The sequence below is a fragment of the Heliangelus exortis genome, chromosome 18, assembly GCF_036169615.1.
Source record: "Heliangelus exortis chromosome 18, bHelExo1.hap1, whole genome shotgun sequence".
NCBI lineage: Eukaryota > Metazoa > Chordata > Aves > Apodiformes > Trochilidae > Heliangelus > Heliangelus exortis.
In genome coordinates, this window is record NC_092439.1 from 926,108 (window position 1) to 947,924 (window position 21,817).

Sequence of the window (21,817 nt, forward strand, 5' to 3'; positions counted from 1 at the left end):
TCTGGATCTGGGATGCTGGGCAGGGACACCAAGACAGAGGTGAGGAAAGATGTTTCCTGGGCCCCAGGCTCGGTACTGAGGAGCAGGCAGACTGTCACCTCTGGTGTCCAGCTCTGTTGGGTGCAAACAAGAAGAGCTGTGCAGGAGGGACCCGGGCCAGCTCCAGGACCCGGGATGTCCATCCAGGGGAGGAGAACCTGCTGAGTGAGGCATGGCCCCAGGGCCAGCTCTGCCAGACGTTTGTTAGCATCTGACCCTTGTCGAAATGGCTTTGGATGTGCTGGAAAGCAGAGTGCTTTTTGTGGGGCCACGGGATAATTCAGGCTGGAAGGGATCCAGAAGAGACTCCAACGTGCTGAAGGACTCAGGAGTTTCAGTCCTTGTGGCAGACAAAGAAAGGAGTGAAACAGAATGTATGTGTTGGCTTGTGTGGGCTTGAGAACCATCCATAGGAAAGCAGTCTGGGTGCCCAGCTGAGTGTGTGGGGAGCCTGGGAGTGGTGTTCCCAGCGGGCTGATCCCGGGATGCTGCTCTGGAGCTCTGTCATGCTCTTTGCTTGTTCCTCTCTGCCACGCCAGGGTCTCCCTCCAGGTGCTTGGTCGGGGCAGGTCTGTGCTTTTATGGGGACTCAGTGTTTTTTTCTCCCTGAAGTCTGTCCTCACGTTGACTTCACCCAGGAGCAATCAGCAGTCCTGCTCTTAACTCCAGGGCAGATGTCAGTGCATGGCCTTTAGCCTATGACTTTGATCTGATTGGCAATAAAATAATCACCCTCTAAAAATACTCAAGACTGACGAGTTCTCCCACAAGCAGAAGTGCCAAGGCAAGTCCATGGACTTCCCAGAGTGACAGGGATGGTTTTCCTGCACTGCAGTGAAGCTTTTCCAGGAGCAGGGTGTCTGCCAGGAACAGCAGAACCAGACTGCCAGCACAGCCTCCTGAACCTCCCTGCTTTGGCCAAGGTTCAGCAGGTGCTCCAGAAAAAACCCTCACCTGCTTGCCCAGAAGGGATCTGAGCCTCCCACTCGAAGGGAGGGGAAGGGTGGTACCTTCAGAAACCCTCCCTGCTCATCCCATTGTGCTGGAGAAGACACCTTGCACCCCCAGGAACGGGGCCAGGTTTGGGGTGGCAAGTTCAGGGGGAAAGTAGGGTATCAGCCTCCCCTAAAATATTGAGTTCCCTTGCACCAAATCACACCCAAGGAGTCAAAGGGGATCCTGGAGATCCCACAGGAACAAGGCCACCTCTGTGCACCAGAGGTTTCCCTTCTCCTGGGCTGGGGATGGTGCCACCTGCAAACCTGAAATGCATGATGCCAGGGGGGGTAACCAAAAAAGCCCTGGTGCTTTTATTTCCTGGTAATTCAGATAAATCAGGAGGAGCTGCAATTAAGGAGGGAGGGAAGGGTGTGTAGGTGAGTGCTGGACCGGTTTGGAGATCTTCCCTGTTCATCTGCAGAGCAGTTCCCCAGGAGGGCCCAACCCTTATTCCCAGATGCTCCCAAGGGGGTTACTGTGACCTGCTCAGGGCCACCCAGGTCCTGCTCATTGTCACCCAGGTCCTGCTGAGGGAGGGAGCAGAGCAAAAGCTGAGGAAGCCAAAGGTGGGGAGTCCCAGGCTCTGCTTGCTCAGCTGCCCCAGGACAGTCACTGGAGCAGCCAAAAAAGCTGCTTCTGCCCTGCTGTGGTTTGATGCACCAAGGGGAGCTCACAAACATCTCCCACAAAGGGTTTCCTTCCTCCCCTGAGATGGACCAACACGTCCCATGTGTCAGAAATGCTCATCTCAGGTGTCAGGGGCACATTCCCACACCCAGACCACTGAGGGATTAGCCCAGTTATTCCCAGTTATTCCCCAGTACAGTGCCACGGCTTCTCTGACCCCCAGAAGCTTTTCATAATTTGAGCTTGTTTGGATTTTGTTCTTCCTATTTCCTTTTTATATTTATTTTTTTTCCTCCCCACTGTCTTATCAGCCTCAGCCTGTCAAGATTTATACCCTAACAAAGGTGAAGTGCAGACCATCTGAACAATCATAAACCAAAGTTCAGACACCCAGCAGCAGTGCTCACCACTGCTGAGTGATTCAGAAAGTGAAATATTGCTGCTGGGGAGGGAGATTAGGATCAAGGGAGCAGGCAGAGCCAACACTGCCCTCCCCCAGCCTGCTCACCCCTAACTTTCCCCTTGCTGAAGATGACCAGAAGTGGGAACAAGCTGGGAGCTGGGCTACTTCTGATTTCTTCCTCCCTTATAGAGGGGTTGGCTGCCACAACTCGAGCTGCCACCCAAAGCCAAAGGTTCCTCCAGGTCCCTCCCCCAGAAAAACCCAGACCCTGACCCACCCCATTGCTGGGGACAACACAAGTGGCCTGTCCTAGCCTGCTGCTCACCCACTGCCACCAGCAAGGCTCCTCTGGGGACACAGAGGGTTGGGGCTTGGGCCAGCAGTGCCACTGGTGGAGTCAGGGCTGAGGCTTTCAGTGGGAGCTGTATTGCTCTGTGCTGGAGATAAACACAGGGGTGTCCATGTGCCTCTGACACTCCCTTCATCAATAAATTCACTTCATAAACACACTGGGGAGAGAAGAGGGAAAGGTAATTGCACCCACAACATCCCTTAATAAATCACAGGCTGGAGCCTGCTCTCATTCCTGACACTGCTGCCTCTTAATTATAGCTCTGCTCATCTGAGGAGACAGAGGGGGAGAGTCAGGCTGGATGCAGGAGGGAGCACTAATTAAAACCTCCCCGTTCCCTGGAAATCTATTCATGCTCTGCCCTGGGGAAGCAGCGAGTGGCCTTGTCTCTGGCCATCCCTCCAGGTTAATCTGTAACAGCAGCTGGGCTTGTCTGCAGCTCCTGCTGCTCCTGGCAGGGCTTCTGCCTTCAGATCCAGGCCTTCCAAACCTCCTGGGAGAGGAATAACACAAATATATCCCTGCTGGGATGGGACAGGCTGTTCCAGACTGCACCCAAGCAAATCCTCTGGTTGGAGCTGGATGGACTTCAACAGGTTTGATCCATAAAGGATGAGAAGAGGGTCAGGTCCCTGGGGCTGGCAGGGGATGCAGGCTTGGTACCCAGCCACCCAGGCAGGTGCCCTGCTGATTCACCTCTGGTTTTCCAGCACTTTAGGACAAAAACCCTTCTAAAAAACAGGAAGAGAGAAGTATCTGAGCTATGGAAACAGCCGTTTACCCCACTGAAGCCAAAGGGCTGATTCCCACAGGGTGTAAGTCAGTGTTCTCAGTTGGCCCTGCAGAGTTCCACCCTGGGGAAAGGAAGGTCCAGGCACGTGCTCAGCCAGGTGCTCAGATGAAGCCAGAATAAGCTGGATGTGAATAACATGGAAAAAAAACCTTGGGTTGGATTCCCCCTTCTTCTTTGCAATAGAAGGGTCAGGGAGGCAGAATCAAGAAATGTGGCATGAATGGTTCCTGGGGTCAAGTGCAGGTCCGTGGGCCTGACAGGTTTCTTGCTGTGAGCTGCTACTGCTTGGAAAAAAAAAAAAATTGATGAAGTTTCACCAGCTGAAAACTAAAAACCAAATAATGCCAGGAAAGCTGCAGCTCAGGCAGCTGAGCTGTGGCACTGGAGCAGGCAGGAGCAGGTTCAGCAGGATAAATTGAGAGTAAATGTAGCAGAGCTGTGCTCAGGGCTGGTCTTTGCCAGTAGCAGCAGGTAACACCCAAGGTGTGGCTGTGCCATCAGCTGCCTGAGCAATCCTCTTGACATGGAGGCTCCCATTTCCCACTGCTGCCTCTGCTCCCTGCATAAAAACAGGGAGGGAAGGGCCCCTGGGTCTGGGAGTTGATTCAGGAAACTTCCAGTGCTCTTCAGCTTGGGAGAGAGACAGCAGAGGAGATTGCAGTCCTGGCATGGAGGTGGTGAGTCCAGACCAGTCGGTTACTGGTGACAGAGCTGGGGGACATCCCCTGGAACTGGCAGCTGGCAAGTGGGGCACAAACAGAAGGAGAGGGCTGAGCACCCCAAGAGCCACAGAGCAACCCCCACATCTGGGGTGTCCAATGTTCACACTGGGTGGACAACTGAGAGTGGACAAATCCAGGGGTGAAAAAAGGTCCTGAGAGCTCTTGAAATCCTGGTGCTGGAGGCTGGGAGCCCTTGCAGAGAGGCTCCCCAAGTGCTGGTCCTCTTCTTGTCCTCTCCCCTGGGCATTTGCTGGTGTTTGTTCCGTGCAGGAAGGGGTGAGGGGTCACTCCATGTCCAGGCAGCTGAGCCAAAGGGGAGGCAGAAGGGAGGAGAGGAGCTGCAGCCCCAGGGACTGCTCAGCAGGAGGAGATGTACAGGTTGGATCAGCCTGGGGACTGAGGATGGAGGTGGCTGGAGGAAACAAGCTGAGTGCCTTGTTTTAACCATCACCTAACTCAACCAACATTAACCCAGCTCTACCAACCATCACCTAACTCTACCAACCTAACCTAACCCAGCTCTACCAACCATCACTTAACTCTACCAAGTCCAGTGTTTAAACCACATCCCCCAGCACCACATCTCCAGGGCTCCTCAGCACCTCCAGGGATGGGGATTCCTGGCCCAGTGGTTAATTACCCTTTCAGTGAAGAAGTTTCTCCTAATGCCCAACCTAAACCTCCCCTGGGCAGCTTGAGAGCAGCCCCAGCCCCTTGCAGGCAGGTGTGGGCAGGAGGGCTGCAGGAAGGGGAATTGCCAAAAAGGCAGAAAATGGGATGCACAGATCTTTATCTCCAGCTGGAGGAGAAGTGCACAGGGGGTTGTATCTCTGCTGCCAGGACAGCTGAGGGAGAGGATAAATTAACTTGGTTTCTCCATTCAGTCCAAGGCTCCCTGTCCCACCAAACCCCTTTTCCTGTGCTCTTGGGGCCACCAGCCCTGCCTTCAGAATTCCCTTCCCAGAACACCCCAGTGTGTGCACACTGAGCCCCAACCCTGCTCCTGCAAACTCCTCCTGGCTCCAGAGCCATAAACCTGTGGCTCCTTTAGGGATCAGTCCACCCTGCAGCCAGCCAGCCCAGAGCTCAGTGGTCTGAACCCCAAGGCTGTGGCAAACACCACAAAAAAAAAAAAACCCAGGCAAACCCTGCTCCTCCTTTGGCTGCAGGAGATCCGTGTGGTGGCACAGCCATGGCCTCCCCAGCACAGCCCTTCAGCCTTTGCATTGCCCCCTGGCACCAAAGGGCTTTCTGCCTCCTTCCCCTCTGCTCTGGGAGCATCAGAAGGGACCTCAGAGGCCTCTGGTCCAACCCAGAGTGGGGGCAGCTCTGGAATCAGCACAGGCTGCCCTCAGGCTGCCCCTAAAAACCTTCCCGAGAGGAGATGAACCCCCCTGGGAAACTGCTGCCCAGTTCCCACAGCCCCTCAGGCCTCTCCTTCATGTGGCCCTGCAGAGCTTTGGCTTCTGGGCTCTGGCAGGGAGTGAAACCTTTCCTCTGAGACATGGCAGGAAACTTTTCTCCCTCCTTCCCAGCCCTGTGACCACTCCTGGTCTCTCCTCACAGCCCCTCAGGTCCCTGCTGCAGGCAGAGACCCACTTGGGATTTTTCCTCCATGCCCTTGCCACTGATTCACTGATTATTATTTTATTTTTTTTTTTTTGTAGCAAGACTGTTAAAACATTTCTGCACTGTAAGATTAGCAACTGCCATTTAAAGTCTTTTGATAAACCCAGCCTCACATATCCTTCTATTCTCAACAGAACAAAGGGCAAAGGGAACATTATTTTTTTATTATTTTGGTTTTGGAACAATCTCTCATGGGACTGTTCTGGCTCCTGGCTGTTCATACTGCAAACCCCCTTCTGCTGACCTCACCCACGGAGCTTGGGTGCTCTCCTGAAAGCCCAAAGAGTGGAAATCAACCCGGGTGGGAGGTGATGACCCTGTGAAAGCCCAGGGTTACCTGCACCCTGCAGGAAGAGGTTCCAGAGCAGGCAGGGTGCCAGCTCCAGCCATCCCCTCCTCATGCTCCCCGAGGCTCCTTCCTTGTGCCAGCACAAGGGCTTCCAGGGCTGGGCTCTGAGTCAGATTCTAGAGATGACCTGGCTGGAAAATCAACCAGCAAGTGGAAAAAAGATGTATTTATGTGGGGGGTGGCACAGGGCTCCTTCTCAGGGGCACAGAGCTCCTGCACACAGGTGCTGGGGACAAGGTGGTGGCCAGGGCCAGCAGGAGGGTGGGAGCTGAGGCTGGAATTTGTCCTTACAAGTGGAAGGAGAGAGGCAAGAGCATCCCCTGGCCTTTAGCTCTGGTTTCACAGTCACCCAGGAGCTGAAAAGCAGGAGAGGAACTGCCAGAAGAAGGTGGCTGTCCCCTTGAGGAAGGAGCAAGTTTCCTGCACAGGGTTTTTGAGGATGGGTCTGGGGGACCCTCAGCTGGGCAGGGACCTCTGAATTCTGCAACAGAACACGTTTTGCCTCAGTGATCAACACTGGGCTTCCTATGGAAATTCTCTGGGAATCCAAAAATCTCAGCATTTTGCAGGTTAAAACAAACAAAGGACCAAGGGCCAGAGCACATTTGGGTGAACTCCCACTTCTGCCTTTCAGAGATGGGTGAGAAGTGAAAAAATACAATTTTCCCTATAGAACTATATCTATTGTGAGACAGATATATATGAAAATACCACCAACAGAAAGTAAAAAAAAAAAAAGCTAGGTTAGAGTGCTACCAAGAAATGCCTGACTGCTGCTGCATGGCTGCTCTTTGCTTTTCCCCCCCCCCAGCAGCACAGCCCCCTCCCCAGAGCCAGGTGGATGATCCAGGCTGGGGTCTGGCAGCAGGACACACATCTCTGGAGCAGGGACACACGTCTGCCTGGCTCTGCTCCTGCTCCAGGCTGGCACCTCAGCACAGTCTGGGACCCAGCAGCACCTCCTGGGCTGCCCCTCTGTGCTCAGGACACGTGGGTGTCTCCTGCATCACAGCAAAGGTGCCCGGTCGGGGTGCCAGGGGCATTTTGGGGGGCTGAGTACACCCTGTAAGGAACAATCCCATCCCCTGGTGCACCAAAAGCTGACCCAGCCCCTGGCAGGAGTCAGGGGGGTGGCTGCCACCAGCTCACTGAGCTGGGCACGCTGATGTCACCTCGGTTTCCTGCGGTGACACTTGGGGACGCAGCTCCCATGTGCCAAGTTTTAGCTGAAATGAATTGTTAGCAAGTGGCCAAAAATACACAGACAGGATGTGAGTAGGAAGCACAAAACGGGGTGGGAAGAGATGGCAACGAGTGTTGTGATTAACCTAAAGAAGGCTGGAAAAGCCTCAAACATCACGCGGGGTTTTCAAGGGCTGAATCTCCTCCCTCAGATCCCCTGCCCCACCCTCCCACCGAAACCCCAGGGCACGTCTTGCAGTAGGAAGTGAAAATTATCGAGACATCATTTTCCCCACGCCCCAGCTGCTGCAGGCAGCAGCTCCAGCCTTCCCCCTTCCTTTGGGGAAAGATCCCAGGGGGACTCCTTCCCACACAGGGAGGGACTTCTTGGTTCATCATCACCCACCTCACTGCAGCCCCACAGGGTCTGAGATGCCCAGGCTGGAGCTGAACCTGCTCCCTCCCCTCCCACCGTGGCTCTCAGCCTCAGAACAAGTTTTTTTTCTGCTGCAGAACAAGCTCCTGGCACCCTGACTGTCCTGCTGCATACCTGAACTTTGGCCAGGCAAGTGAATCAGCATTTCAGGGAGTAACCAAAAATGCCCTTCCTTTGGGAGGAGGTGGTGGCAAGGTCCCATGGAGCTCAGTGCCTCTCTCTTGTTCAGGGAGGAGGTGATGGACAGACAGACAGACAGACAGACAGAACTCTGCCTCTCCAGAGGGAATCTGCTTCCCTGCAAGCACTTCAGCCCTGGCTGGGCTGGTACAAGCCAGGAGAGGGATGCTCAGGGTGCTGGGGCTGTGAAGGGAGCTGGAAAATGCTCTGGCCTGCCAGTTGGATTATTTCTTTATTTCTTTATTTGTACAGCTCTCCTGTAAAGGCAGGAGCAAGCTGGGAGTGCTGAGGCTTGTAAGGACTGCCCAGTGTCAGTGTGAGGTGAGCTCAGTGCTGGCACATCAGAGCAGTGGTGTAATGAGCAATTAAGGCACCTGAATGATGAGCTCTGGGGACAGCACAGGCCAATCTCATCCCTGCCCTATGGCACAGCTGGCAGTGGGTGACTGATCCCCATCAGGGACTGAGGAAGCCCCCCAGGTCTCCTCAGTGTGCTCAGGGTGGGGGGGGCAGGGGGACCAGGCAGCTTTCAAGCTTCTGGAAGGAAAAATTTGGCTACGGGTGCTTTGCATAACCACATTCCCAGCTTTCAAGCATGGACACGACAGCCCTGAGCAGCTTTTTGTCCCTTGAAGTCCCACCAGAAAGAACGTTTCACTCTGCCTCCCAACCAACCTTCCCACAGCAGGATCCCTGACACCTCCTCCAGCCCCAGCCTGTCCTGCCCCACTCTCCAGCTCTTTCACAAGTGCCTGGAAAAGCTGCAACAAAAAAAATGAGAGACTGGAAGAGGCAGAGGGAAGGAGCAGCAGGGAGGTGACAGGAGCACTGAGCAGGGAGGTGACTGATTCAGTGCCCTCCTGCAGGCTGGGCTGGGGCAGAAGGAGCCCCTGAGCCCCCTGCTCTGGAACAGGACACACACACACACACAGTCACTCCCTATTTGTGTTGGCCTCACGTCCCAGGTTTGGATTTTTACACCAAGAAAAGAGAAAGGATCCCTTTCAGCAACAGAGCCACCGTTTCCAATCCTTCCCTCCTTTAATAATCGCAGTTCCAGCCCTCCTGCTCCCACTGCCCCAGCTCCTGGACTCTGGCATCAGGCTAGGAAAAGGGGAATGTGGGGGGGGGTCTTTGCTCACAGAAGGCCTGGGCACAAATAAAAAGAGGACAGAGGAAAAAATATTATGAAATCCTCCCCCTCAACTCCTCTCTCCCTGAGAAGCCTAAAGAACACATCACGTTGTTTTTATTCTTTCCTGGGGAATGAAGTGACTCACGTTACACTTTCTCCCATTCAGGAAGTTTTGAGATGGTTTTGGGTTGTTTTGGTTTTTGTTTTATTTTAAACCATTTTATACAAGCTAAGCTCATCCATCTCCTTTTCAAAAAAACCCCATGTAATTAATATTTGGGGTGCTATTTCTGGGCCTGGCTCCTTCAAGCTGTCTTGCCCCACGTGGCACCTCTGCCAAGAGGCACAGCAAGCCCTGACCTGCTCTCTGCTTCTCCACCCAAGGTCTGTGGGGTTCCTCCAAACAGGGAGGAAAAATGTAAATTCAGGAGCTGTGACTCAGCTCGGGGACTCTGCAGACACGGCTGGCAGAGGGGCAGTGGAGTCAGCTTCCAGGTTTTTCCCCCAAGCTGATGGAGACTGTGGCTATTTGTGCATTTCCCTGGGTATTTATAGAGGAGGCACTGTCTAGACTTGCTCCTGGTTGTTTCTTGAAGGGAAGTTTTACCTGAGGGAAGGTTTCACCTCCTAGCAGGGACATAAAAGCTCCCAGTTTGGTCCAACCCCCCTGCACTGACCTCTGTGAGCACCAAGAGCCTCCAGGGCTGCCTGGACTCCTGACCCAGACCTAAATCCCAGGTCTGTGTGAGAGTCACCCCCCAGGTGTGTGTCTGGGGGGACACAGGGGGGAGCTTCCCCCTCCCACACTCTCTGGGTCGTTTGGGAGTTCTGCTCCCTGGTCCCACGCTGTGGTTCTGAGCATTAAGTCCTTGGGAGGCAGCAGCAGATGCAGCTTTGTCCTCTCCAGGCTGGGAATTCTGCCTGAACATTTTCCCAGGAAGTACCTTCTAAGCACAAATTCCTGTTTCTGGGTGTGATCTGAGCAGAGGGCAGGAACCTGGATGCTCTGGAAGCCAACACAGAGTGGCCATCAGGGCCCCTCTGGCTGGGGATCTGAGGGAGCTCAGGCTCAGGGAGCTGCTGCCACTTCTCCTGTGAAGTGGGAGAAGTTCTTCAAAGCTGAAGAACTGTTGGTTCCTCCTCTGCCCTCTTGGGCTGGGGTTGTATTTATCCAGGTGTTTGTCTCCTGGAGAATCTGCAGAATGTGGAACAGAGCAGGGAGTGCACACCCAGGGGCACCTCTGCCACCAGGGCCACCAAGTCCCCAAAGGGACCTGGGAGCTCCAGGGGCTCTGTCACTGTCAAGAGAACTTCAAAGGGTGCCATGGGTGGGAGGGAGGAAGGAAAAGACAACACTGCCCAAACCTCAGGGCACCCCTGAAGACATCTCGGAGGGTGCAGATAAAAATGGGGCCTCCTGCAGTCCCCTGGTTGGATGTGTTCCCCTTTCCAGGGCAGGAATCACCAGCTCTGGGTTAAAGCAGTCATGAAGCTCAGACTTGGTGCCACTGAACCACCAGGACTGGCCAAGACAGGGTTTGGAAACTTCAGTCTTCAGGTGGGACAAGCCCCTTGCTGCTTTGCTTCTAGAAAGGAGCAGCAGCACCAGCATCATCATCATCATCATCTCCATTTGTTTGGCTCTTTGCTCTGGGTTTGGGGTTCCCCTGATGCTTTCTGACAAACCCAAAGATGATTTTCTTTCCTGGAGCCCCTCCAGGCACTGAACCCCTCTCAGCCTGGCTCCAGAAGAGTCCATCCAGAGCCTTCTCCCTCCTGCCAAACCCAAGCCCAGCAGCCAGCAGATAGCATCAGGTGTGGGCAGCTCATGTTTCTGGCTTTGTGTTACCTGCCCAGGCTTTGCTAACCCAGCCCTTCTGCCTCACATCCCCTTGGCAGAGGGACAGCAGCCCCCTTGTCACCCCTGTCCCCAGCCTTCCCATCACTGCCCAAGGTCCACGGGGGACCCAGTGCAGAGCCCTCCCCCCACATCCCCTCAGGGGCACCAGGGACCACTCTGGAGGTTGCCATCATTCCAGGTGGTCCAAGCCAGGCTTTGGGCTACAGACCCCAAACCTTATTTGACACTTTTAGTGACACTTCTGTTAAACCAGGGGTGTCGGGACCTCCAGGCAAGTCCCACCACACTGCAGGGGGTGACTGATGGAAACCAAGACAAGGTCTGGTTGAAACAGGTTCCACCAGGCTGGGGACAGCATCCTGTTCCTCCTCAGCAGCTGTCACCTGGTAAGGTGTAGGGGGGTTGCCACATTTTTCTACTGTTTCAGCAAAGCTGTTGTGTTTTGAGTGGTGTTTTGCTCAAGGTTTCCCCACTCACTGCTGTAACCCTACAACCTAACAACAAATCCCCATCCCACTCCACCTGATCTCACTCCTCAAGGTAACCTTAGACCCATGATGAAAAGTCCTCCCAACACCAGATGCTGCTCCTGTTATTAGCAGTGCCTAGAGCAGGAACAGCCCTAAAGAAGCCACCAGCATTTCCCAGTGCCAGGCTGTCCAAACTTCAGCCAAAGTCCAGAAGCTTTCACAATCCCTTTCCATTTGATACAAAAATTATGACCCCAGTGGACAAGGGAGAAGTATTCCTAATAAAAATACTGTATGATCACAGCACTGATCAGCCCCCAGAGAAGGGACCTCTTCTTCTCTCCCCTCCCTTGGAGCTTCCCCACCCTTGCAGTGCTGCAGCTCCCTCTTCAAAGGGACTCAGAGAGCCTCAAAACAATGCATGGCCCATTTCCATTTGCTCTAAAAGCACCAAAATGTGGCTCAGACAATGCCAGGCTGAGGATATTTGACCTCCAAGGATAAAACTGTCCGGAAAAGTCAGGGAGTGAGATTTCCTGTGCTTTCCAGTACAATGGGACTGTCCCCACCTCTGTGTCCCTTAGCACTGCCTTCTCCCAAGCCCTCTGCTCCCAGATCTCCTGCCCTGGGACAGCTCCTGGAGCCAGGCACAGGCTTCCTCCCAGCCCCCCCAGCAGAGGAGCATCTGTCCATCTGTCCATGTGGCTGCTGCTGCCATCTGTCCCAGCAGCCACAGCTGGAGCCCCTGTCCCATTGAACACCATCCCCAGCTTAGCTGGGTGACCCACAGAGAAACTCTGCCCTGCACCATCAGGACAGGGGTGATGGGCTGGGAACTGGACTCAAAGCACTGCCCCACACCACGCTGCTCAGGTCTGCTCCTTTCAACATTTACCAAAATCATCAGAAAGCCTCCCAGCTCCCCAGTCTGACACCAGGGTTCAGCTGAGATCCACTGCAGAGTGAACTCAAAGCTGAGGAGTGATGCTGCCTCTTGGGGTAACCAGCCTGGTGCTCACCAGCCCCCCAGCCCCAGGACAGGAGTTTGAGCACAGCCCCAGCCCTGAAAGCAGAGGGTTAAATAATGAAACCAGCATGAATAAATAAAAAGGAGGGAGCTGGGCAGGATAAGGATGCACTGGCTTGGCAGGCACTTGTGTTGCTTCCAGTTTCAACCCCCCCCCTCGGATGGAGGGGAGGACAAAGTCCCAGTGGCAGCAGGTGAAGGGAGGGGGGACAGAGCTGACCTCTCAGCTCCCTCCCACCCCAAACCAATCTATGTCTGATTCTCTGAATTTCTAACCTGAGATGTCAGTGGTGCTGCTGGGGCAGGTGGAGCCTTTTGGAGCATCAGGGATGGCACAGAAACCCTTCTGGGCTGTTCCCACCCCACACTTGAGACAGGACCTTGGCAAATCATCATCCTCCCCACTCCCAGGAGCTCTGGTGACGCTCCCACTGCCCAAAGCACACCCAGCTCACCCCCTCAGAACTTCATTAACCACCTGGAGATAAAGACCTGGCTCATTTTCCTGGTCCTGCTTCACCCAGGAAGCTGAGCAGCAACTTCTGAAGGCACCAGCCCAGAGCTGGGCTTAGCAGAGCTCTGTGCCCTTTTTGGAGGTATCTGATGCTAATGCACACAGAGATCTGGGAGATAGGGAGTGTTGGAGGACTGTAAAAGGAAACCAGCAGACAGCTATTAACAGAGGAAAAAATTCACAGGTACCTAGGGATGGGTTTTGTTACCCTCAGAGCAGCTGGCAAAACCCCAAGTTTCTGTTCCTGAGTGGATATCAGTTTGTGTGTGTGTGTGCATGGACTGCAGTACCAGCCACCAGCCAGACCAAAAAGGAGAATTTCACAGAGGAGGCAGCAAATCCTCCTCGAAGCCACTTCTAACAGTGCCCTAAGGGTGTTTCCTGGGGCACCAAGCAGGCTGAAAGCTGCCAGCCTGAGTCCAGGAGGTGTTGGGGGTCCCCCAGGCACCCCCCAAACCCCATCCCTCTGCCTCTGCCCCAGGGAGAAGCCCAGGGGAGCAAAAGCCCACCCGTGCTTCCCATCCCAGGCACAGGGCTGGCAAAGGGATCCCTGCAAGAAATCCCAAGTGCCAGGGAGGACCCCAAAGAATTCCCTGGGGATTATACTCAGTTTTAGCTGCCAGGGGCAGCCCCACAGCACATCCCAAGCACGGCCAAAGGTCCCCTGGGAGGAAATCCCACTGAAGACACTGAGGAATTTCTTCCTCCAGCCCAAGGCTGCATTTTAGAGCTATCCCTTTGAATCCTGACAGCCTTCCCAGGAGGTGAGCAGGGGTTCTGAGTGCCCAGCCCCCAGGCAGGGGACCCCTGAGCTTCCCAAAGTCAATCAAAAAGCCTGAAGCCCTTGGCTTTCCTTTTCCTTTTCCTTCAGCTCATGCACTGGAGCAGAGGTGGATATTTTGGATTCCAACACAAAGTGTCCCCTGAGATTTTACTGTTTGCCCTTTTGTCTTTTTTCCCCCTCCCAGCTGGGCTCTCAGAGCAGTGCCTGCAACATCTCCTCTCACATGATTTCTAATTCTGACAAAGGAGGAAAAAAAAAAACCAAAACCTGTGAGCTGAGCCTGCTTGTCTCTGAACAACCACTCAGCCAGCACAGGAAATTTTCCTCCATCCTGGTGGAGCAGCATTCCCAACTCTCTCACTTTTCTGTCTGTGGGCAATACCCTGGTAAGGAGACCTTGCAGGTGGCACAGAGCTTAGAATTGCCAAGTAGCAAGAGATAATGGAGCTATAAACATGAAGAAATGACCTGGGACACTTGGAGTGATCAGCACGTGGCCCAAGGGAGCAGGATGGTGCTGATGGGCTCCGGCAGGCACAGAGGCAAAGGCCACATCAGTCCCTGCTGCTGGAGCTGGGCTGAACCCCCAGGGATGGGCAGGAGGGGAGAGGTGGGAAAAGGCTTGGGAAAGGCACCTTCAGCCCAGGTCAGAGAGCAGCAAGGAAAGCCCATCCTGCTGAGGGGATTGCTCAGGGGTGGAAGGGCTGCACACCCAGGGATAAAATCATCTGCTGATGTCTGCCCACCACTGACCCTCTGCCTTCTGCTCCAGGTCACACTCCTCTGAAGCACCATGAGCCTCAAGGGATCCCTCAGCACCAACCCTGCCTCAGCAAAGTAAGGTTCTACCTGCTGGGCTTCTCCATCTCCCACCTCCCTCCATCTCCCACCTCCCTCCATCTCCCACCTCCCTCCATCTCCCACCTCCCTCCATCTCCCACCTCCCTCCATCTCCCACCTCCCTCCATCTCCCACCTTCCTCCATCTCCCAACTTCCTCCATCTCCCACCTTCCTCCATCTCCCACCTTCCTCCATCTCCCACCTTCCTCCATCTCCCACCTTCCTCCATCTCCCACCTCCCTCCATCTCCCTCCTACCACTCCTGGGGATGCTCCAGGTGCTCCCACTCCCCCTCCCAGCTTCCTGGGCTTTGTTTCACCCTCCTGGGCACCTCACAAATGGTGGCCCTGGGCAGCAGCACTGCCTCAGCCCTCTCATGCCCGGTGCCACTCTAAGGACAGAGGGATGGACACCAGGAGCTTCTCCCCCTGTGGTTTGGGTGCTACAGCAGTTTCCCTGGCAGCTTCCCAATGGATCCAGAGCCACCAGCTCTCTCCCTCCTCCCTGGTCTCTGGAAGCAGGGCATTGGTGTCTCTCTGTCCTGGGGGGATGTGGTGACAGAGCAGAAAGGAGCCCCTGGCCACACATGCAGGACAGCCCAACCCCAGCTCCTAAAACCCTGAGATCCCATTTTTTTTCCACCCCTGCCAGGCCAGAGGAACATTTCCTGCTGGCTGCACACACCCCAGGCGTGGAGGGGGGGGGGTTGGTGGCCCTACAAGGGGGTGTGACCCATCCTGGGTGACCCATCACCCCAAAAGTCAACTCCTTACACCCAGTTACACCCTTCTGCATTTTTACCTGGGACACATCCCAGAGCTGAGCACCTCTCCTCAAGGAATGCCTCTCCAAAGGGTCCCTCACTGGGGATCTTGGCACTGCCTCAGCTAGTCTGAGGTCTCCATTCCCCTGCATCCACCCCCTTTATCCCTGCCCTTAAAACAGCCCCTCCAGAAGCCACCTCCTTCCAGGGGACACTGGGTGTGATGGTAACTCTAGTGGGGACAGGCCCAGAGAGGCTCCTGTTTCCACTCCTGGCTCCAGTGACATGTGCCTGTGGTGTGGGTGACAGCTCTGGTGGCACTGGCAGCCCCTGGCCAAGCAAAGGCTCAGAGCTGCTCCAGGGCAGGGGGTGATGGGGGGGCTGGGGGGCTGCCTGAAAGCAGATTTGGGAGCTGATGGTCCCTTTGTCCCTTCCTTCTCTTCCAGTGGCAGCATGGGCAGAGCAGATGGAGCCTCCAAGCTGAGTGCCAAGGACCTGTATGGTGAGTCCTGGGCACAGCACAGGGCACAGCACAGGGACCTCTGGGGAGCAGGGAGCTTTGGGTTGGAACCACAGCACTCCTCACCTCCTGACACAACAGGCTGGGCAAAAACACCTCCTCTGGGGACAGAGGGGTTTGGGGAGGACAAAGCTTCCCCTCACACCCCCCCCTCCAGATCTTCTCCAGTTGTGTCAGTGAGAGGCTCCCCAAAGCCCCAGCAGTTAATGATTACCTACTCTAACCAGGCAGGGGGCATGCAGACCCCTCTGCCTGCCTGCTGGGGCTGAGCCTGAGCTCCAGCTTGGTCCCAAACATCCCAGAGGAGCCAGAGAGAACCCTCAGGTACCAAAATAAAGTTATTCCTGAGCAGAGCAGCTCTCATGGCATGGGCCAGCTGAAGGCTTGGCCTGGGGGGTAGGCACTACAAGTGGGAAGTTGTGGGAGATGTCACACTACCAGCTTCTGGGGTCCTTTGGGGGAACACTACCAAGTTTTGGGATCCTTTGGGGGAACACTACCAGCTTTTGGGGTCCTCTGGGGGAACACTACCAGCTTTTGGGGTCCTCTGGGGGAACACTACCAAGTTTTGGGGTCCTTTGGGGGAACACCACCAGCTTTCTTGAAGTCTGTGCCTGCAGCTCTCCCAGCTGGGAGCTGTGAATGCCTCTGGCTGATGCTTTCAGTGGGGATGAGCCAAGCCCAGGTGTGTCCCTTGTTGGGGAGTTTCTGTTTGATCAGAAATCTCTTTGTCCCTGGGCAGTGACTCTGGCTGCTGAAGGGCTGTGCCTGGAGCAGTGTCCCACAAGTGACCTGTCCTGGCTGGGGGAAAGATGGGGCTGTGCTTGATGGCTGAAGTGTGAAGCAAAGGCTTTGGTGGTGCTGAGTAGCTGCAAAGAAGTGAAGCTTGGGGATTAATGCAGAGCAGGAATTTGGGGTCACTGGGATTTGTTCCTGGCCCGGATGCTGCATGATGGGCAGGTGCCACGTGGGGGTTGGACTGGTGGCACTCACTTGTCTGGAGATGAAAGGACACGAGGGAAGCCCAGAAAAAAGCAAGAGGATGAGGCATGGAAAGGTTTGGGCTCTGCTCCACTTTGCTCAGAGCTCAGATGAGCTCTTCCTACCTCTGACCCCTCACTGAAAGCTGCTGCAGACCTGCTCAGGGCAGAGGGAAAGAGCTGCAAGGTAAATAAGGAAAGAAATGTGTGAAAATGAAACCAAGAGCTCCAAACTGGGCTGGAAACACAGCACACCCACAGGACAGCACCCCAGAAAGGGCTCTGAAGGGCTTGGGCTGGGATCTAAGTGGGAGCTGGGTCAGTGCCTCAGCACCACAGAAGCTGGGGAAGCTCTCAGAGGTTGGAGCAAACCCTTAAAACCAAACACAGCTCCTCAGGAAGGCATTTGTAACACCCAGGTACATCTTTGAAATTTGTGCCTCTGTGGACACACCCCAAGAGCAAATTTCACCAGGGATGGGGCCTCTCTGAGCCAATTCCAGCACACCCTGAATTCCAGGGGCCAAATCCTCCAGAGGAGTAAAGCAGAGCCACTGATTTCCCTGCACTTTGCTGGCCCAGAGGGTGGTTGGCTCAGCCCAGCACCACACCAGGGGCTTTTTGCTTGGCAGAACCTGAAAGCAGCTCCAGGGATGCAGCATTCCCTCAGCAAAGGATCCAGCCAATATTTCTGTGCTTGGGTCCCCTTTCTCTGTTTGGGTCCCCTCCCTCCCTCCCCCAATGTCCATTCCTGCTGTGAGCTGGCACATTTCAGGGGGTGGGAGGCAGGCAAGAACTAAAATTCCAGGGAGGATTATGTTTCCTAATGAAACCAACCACATCACTCCGAGCTGGCCTTGGCTGGGTGGTTATGGGGCTGTCTGGAGCTTACAAGACATCCTACATTACATCTTCCTCCAGTGCAAGCAGGCTGGACCCCCAGCCTCTGCCCAAAAAGGGTGTGCAACAGGTCCCAGGTTCCCAGCACAGACACCCAGCTGTGGGGAATGCCCACAGATACCCAAATATTATTCCCAGGTGGACGAGGGCCTGGTTTTCCCTTTTCTTGAGATGTTTTTTCTACACCAGAGTGCCCCTCAGCACAAGGCAGGGATGGGAGGGAGGAGGGCAGGGCCACAACTGCTCCCTGAGGGCTGAGGTGTCCCCAGTACCCAGGGGACCAGGTGGCAGCGTTTGTGCCACCTCAGGTGACACCCTGGAGAGAGACATTTAAAGGCCTCGTGGTGAGGCTGGAGCAGAGCAGCAGCTCCAGGCAGGGCACAGGAAGCCAGGGGGGTGACAGAGGAGGGGGGATTTGCTCTGGGAGGGTTCAAGGACACGGTGTGACAGTCACAGGGCCACCCAGGTCTGCACAGGACACAGCCTGATGGCAGCTCAGGGCATGGCACTTGGTGAGCACAGAGAGGTGACCAAAGCCTCTGGGGAATTCTGCACAGAAATTGCCTTAAAACCCTCCCAGAGGTGGCTCCACTTCCCAGCTGCTCAGCTCCTCCCTGGAGCTTCCTGGCTGTGGTGGGAGCAGGATCCTCATCCTCTCCCCTTTAGCAAACCAACACCCCCTTTGCTCAGCTCCACGTTCTGGAAAAATCTGTGGGTGCCTGGGCAGAGCTGGCACCTATCATGTTCCCACCTTACTCAATGCACAGCAAGCAGCTGAATAAATGTTAATGCAAACCATAAATAAATTAAGCTGCTTCTCCCCTTACTGGTGTCTGTTCTGAGCCCAGACCAAAGCCCTGGGGGGAGGGGAACCAGTCTGGCCCCAGCAGAAACCCAGGGGAGGGCTGGAAGAAAAGGTTTCTGTCCCCCCCTTTCCTGTGGTGACACCAGGGGGACTTCTGCAGGCAGACAGCTCATGGAGAGTCAGGCAGGGGGCCCAAGAGAGGCTGCACGGAGCTGGGATGACCCTGGGTTTCTCCTGGGGCTGTAGGAAGGCACCAGCTCTGCAGCAGTGTTCAGAGCAGCTCATTTCTGCTGAGCCACCTTCCAGCACCCCTGGGCAACTCCTTGGGTGTCTTTGCCTCAGTGCAAGCACTGGGGGCACTGAAGTATCCAGGGGATCCCAAACATCTCCCATCCAAACCTGGGAGACCCAACCAGTTGGCTCCAACCTGCCCACCCCGTCCTTCACACCTTTCTGCCTTCATCCTTTCTGCCAAAGCCCAAAGCTTGGTGGGGTCCAGGGCTGAGAAAGGGATTTGGGAGCAGCCTGAAGCAGGAGTTAGGTCGGGACCAGGTGGTGCTGAGCAGCAGCATGGCACTGCACCCCCTCTGGAACCCAAGAAAGGGTTTGGGGCTGGAACAGGACACAGGCACAAAGAACAGAACCGTTCCCTGCAGGGGAGCCCCAGGGACAGCTGTGCCCAGAGGTTTGGCAGGGGACACTGATGGCAAAGGGGTAAAGGATGTTTTCCGGTCATAAAGCAAATCCTGGGGAGCTGCACAGCCTTCCCTTGTCTCCCAGTGGGGCCCCCAGCCACGTGGGGAGGTCTCTGGGATGGCATTCCTGGCTGGCAGCTCTCAGATGAGTGGGAAGCACCCCTGGGGTCACTGCTGTGATGCTGACCCCAGGGGTACCCCCAGCTGCGTCTGTCTCCAGCCACCTGCACAACCACACCCAGGACATTCCCCCTTGGGCATTGCTTTCCCTGCTCCTGCCCTTTTCCAGGACAGCCCTAAAGCTGCTCTGAGGAGGAGGCATCCCTGGATGCCCCTGCCCAGGGCATTCCTGCTGCAGGAGGGGTGATGAGCAGAGGAGTTTTCCCCAGCCCCTGGGCAGTGCTGATCACATCCCTGACTCAGACATCCACCCATTCCCCAGCTCCCACACTGCCAGCCCTGAACAACAACTCCCTTGTCCCACCCCCCTGCTCCCTGGGGCCCAGCTCAGCTCCCTGCCCACCCCAGGTCCCAGATCCCCCCCAGCTCCTCTCTGCCACCCATGGGTGACCCTTCTGCTCAAAGCCTGATTTGAGACCCTGGCTGGAAACAGCAATGTTGGCAGGAAAACAAGAAGCCAGCACATTCCTGGTGCTTCCTGCAGAGGCAGAGCCAGGAGTGGGGCAGGGATGGGGAATGTGTGAGGGGAGGGATCTGTCACCTCCCACATGTGGCCCCTCCAGTGGCCACTTCCAGACTCCAAGTTCTCTCCTTGCAGGGAGGAACCTCTCAGAGCTGATTCAGGGGAACATTTTTGGGAAGTGGGAATGGGTTGTTGGAGATGCCCAAGGACCTTGGGAACAAAAGCTGCGTTGGTTTCTAACAGCAAGAAGAAAGGAAACTTCATTATGGGGTTTTGTTTTTGTTTTTTTCTATTTTTTTTTTTGTGTCCTCAAGTAAAACAAATTAATCAGTTTACTTAATTAAATCAAGGTTCCCCTGCTCTGACTAAATTTCTAATTTAGAAATGTCTTCTGACATTCAAACAATGTCATTACCAGCCACAGGAAGGTCAGAAAACAACACTTGGGATTGTTTGGTAAGAAAGTAGTTTGGCTCCTTTCTTCCAGCTCTGCTCAGCAAGGACAAAAGCAACACCTCTCCCCTCAGCTTCCCCTCCTCTCCTCAGGTCTCTGAGAGACCCCTGGGTACCTGCTCAGCAGACCCCCCACTCCTGTACCAGCCCCCGAGTGCTTTGGATGTTCTCAGCCCTCACACAACCCGGGTTTGGGTTTGGGTCTCCTTCAGGTCCTGAGGGAGGAACGGGAGCACCAGGGGAGCATCAAAGGTGCAGAGGAGGAGCTCAGCCTCCTGCCCACTGCTCAGGGGAGCAGCCAGGGACCGTTCAGCCCTCTGGCTGCCTCCAGCCTCAAGGAGAGCCAAGTTCCTTCAGCTCCAGAACATGTCCTGACAGTGCCACCCAGGGCCACAGCTGCCCCAAGCCCAGGTTTGCAGTCCCGGGGTGCAGACAAGTCCTGGCAGCTCAGGAGCTGCATGGGGAAAGCAGCTTGGGGCTTCCTAAGGAGCTGTAAAGATGCTTCCCAGCTGGAGCTTCCCCACTGGGACTGCCCGGGGAGGGCTCTGCAGGAGCAGACAAGAGGGCACAAGAGGTCTCAAGTTGTGCCAGGGGAGGTTTAGGTTGGACATTAGAAAGAATTTCTTTCTGGAGAGGGTGCTCAGGCATTGGAATGGGCTGCCCAGGGAAGGGGTGGATTCTCCATCCCTGGAGATATTTCCAAAGAGCCTGGATGTGGCACTCAGTGCCATGGGCTGGGAACCACAGGGGGAGTGGAGCAAGGCTTGGACTTGATGAGCTCTGAGGTCCCTTCCAACCCAGCCCATGCTATGATTCCATGATTCCATGATTCCATGATCCCACAGCCCATCCAGGGAGCAGGAGCCGGTGGGATGGGCAGAGCTGGGAGGGTGGTTCTGACCCAGCAGATCGGTACCAGTGCCAGGAGCACTGGGAGGCATCTGCTGCCCCTGGCACAAGGATGGGCTCAGCCAGCTGGTACAGACAGAGAGAAGCTGAACAAGTGACATGGCCCCAAGGAGCTGCCAGGAGTTCCCTGAGGGCATCAGAGAGGATCCAGAGATCCCAGGAGAGGCTGAGGAGCTGGGATTGTTCAGCCTGGAGAAGACTCTGGGGGGACCTTAGAGCTACCCCCCAATCACCTCCAGGAAGGCTGGAGAGGGACTTTGCATCAGAGTGTCAGTGACAGGACCAGGGGAAATGGTTGAACTGGAGTTTAGGAAGAAGTTCTTCAGCAGGAGGGTGCTGAGACTCTGGACCAGATTGCTCAGAGGAGCTGGGGCTGCCCCCTCCCTGGAGGTGTTCAAAAACCCACCTCCACCTCTTGGTGTTTGAAGCTCCCCCCCTGCTCTGATAGATGTGGCCTAACACTGAGTATCTGGGGCTTTGCAGCCTGGATCTTTGCTTCTTCCTGTGTTTAAAGCAAAACTAAATGTTAGGGGGAAATAAGGAGCTCTTGGTGTTCTTGTCCCCTGCTGTCCCAGGAAAGCCTGGCTGGGGTTAGGCTGCCTGGTTATATTTGCAGATGCCAGGAGGAAATACAAAAATAAAAGTTTCCATGGGTGTGGGGACCAGGTAGAAGCCAAGGAGTCAGAAGGGATTTCAGGAGGAGGAACAAGCAGACATCTTAAAGAAAGAGACAGGAAAGAGAATTTGCAGAAACATCCCCTTCCTCACCCTGGGCAGCTTCTGGGAGTCACTGGAATGGCATCCTG

General features: G+C 55.1%; 1 protein-coding gene and 1 long non-coding RNA gene across 3 annotated transcripts in view; one reads left to right on the forward strand and one right to left on the reverse strand.

The window, feature by feature from the left end:
- The window catches only part of LOC139804573 (uncharacterized), a 50,000-nt gene that overhangs the window by 5,907 nt on the left and 22,276 nt on the right, over positions 1–21,817 (reverse strand). The window lies entirely within an intron of this gene.
- Positions 1–21,817, forward strand: part of EPS8L2 (EPS8 signaling adaptor L2) — a 45,987-nt gene that overhangs the window by 1,532 nt on the left and 22,638 nt on the right. Inside the window, exons 2-3 of one of the 2 annotated variants that reach the window (XM_071761925.1) lie at positions 14,275–14,339; positions 15,553–15,608. In XM_071761925.1, coding sequence (XP_071618026.1) covers positions 14,296–14,339; positions 15,553–15,608 — 100 coding nt within the window. In that variant the 5' untranslated portion in view covers positions 14,275–14,295. The remainder of the gene's footprint in view (positions 1–14,274; positions 14,340–15,552; positions 15,609–21,817) is intronic. The other variant, XM_071761926.1, reaches the window with a different exon arrangement.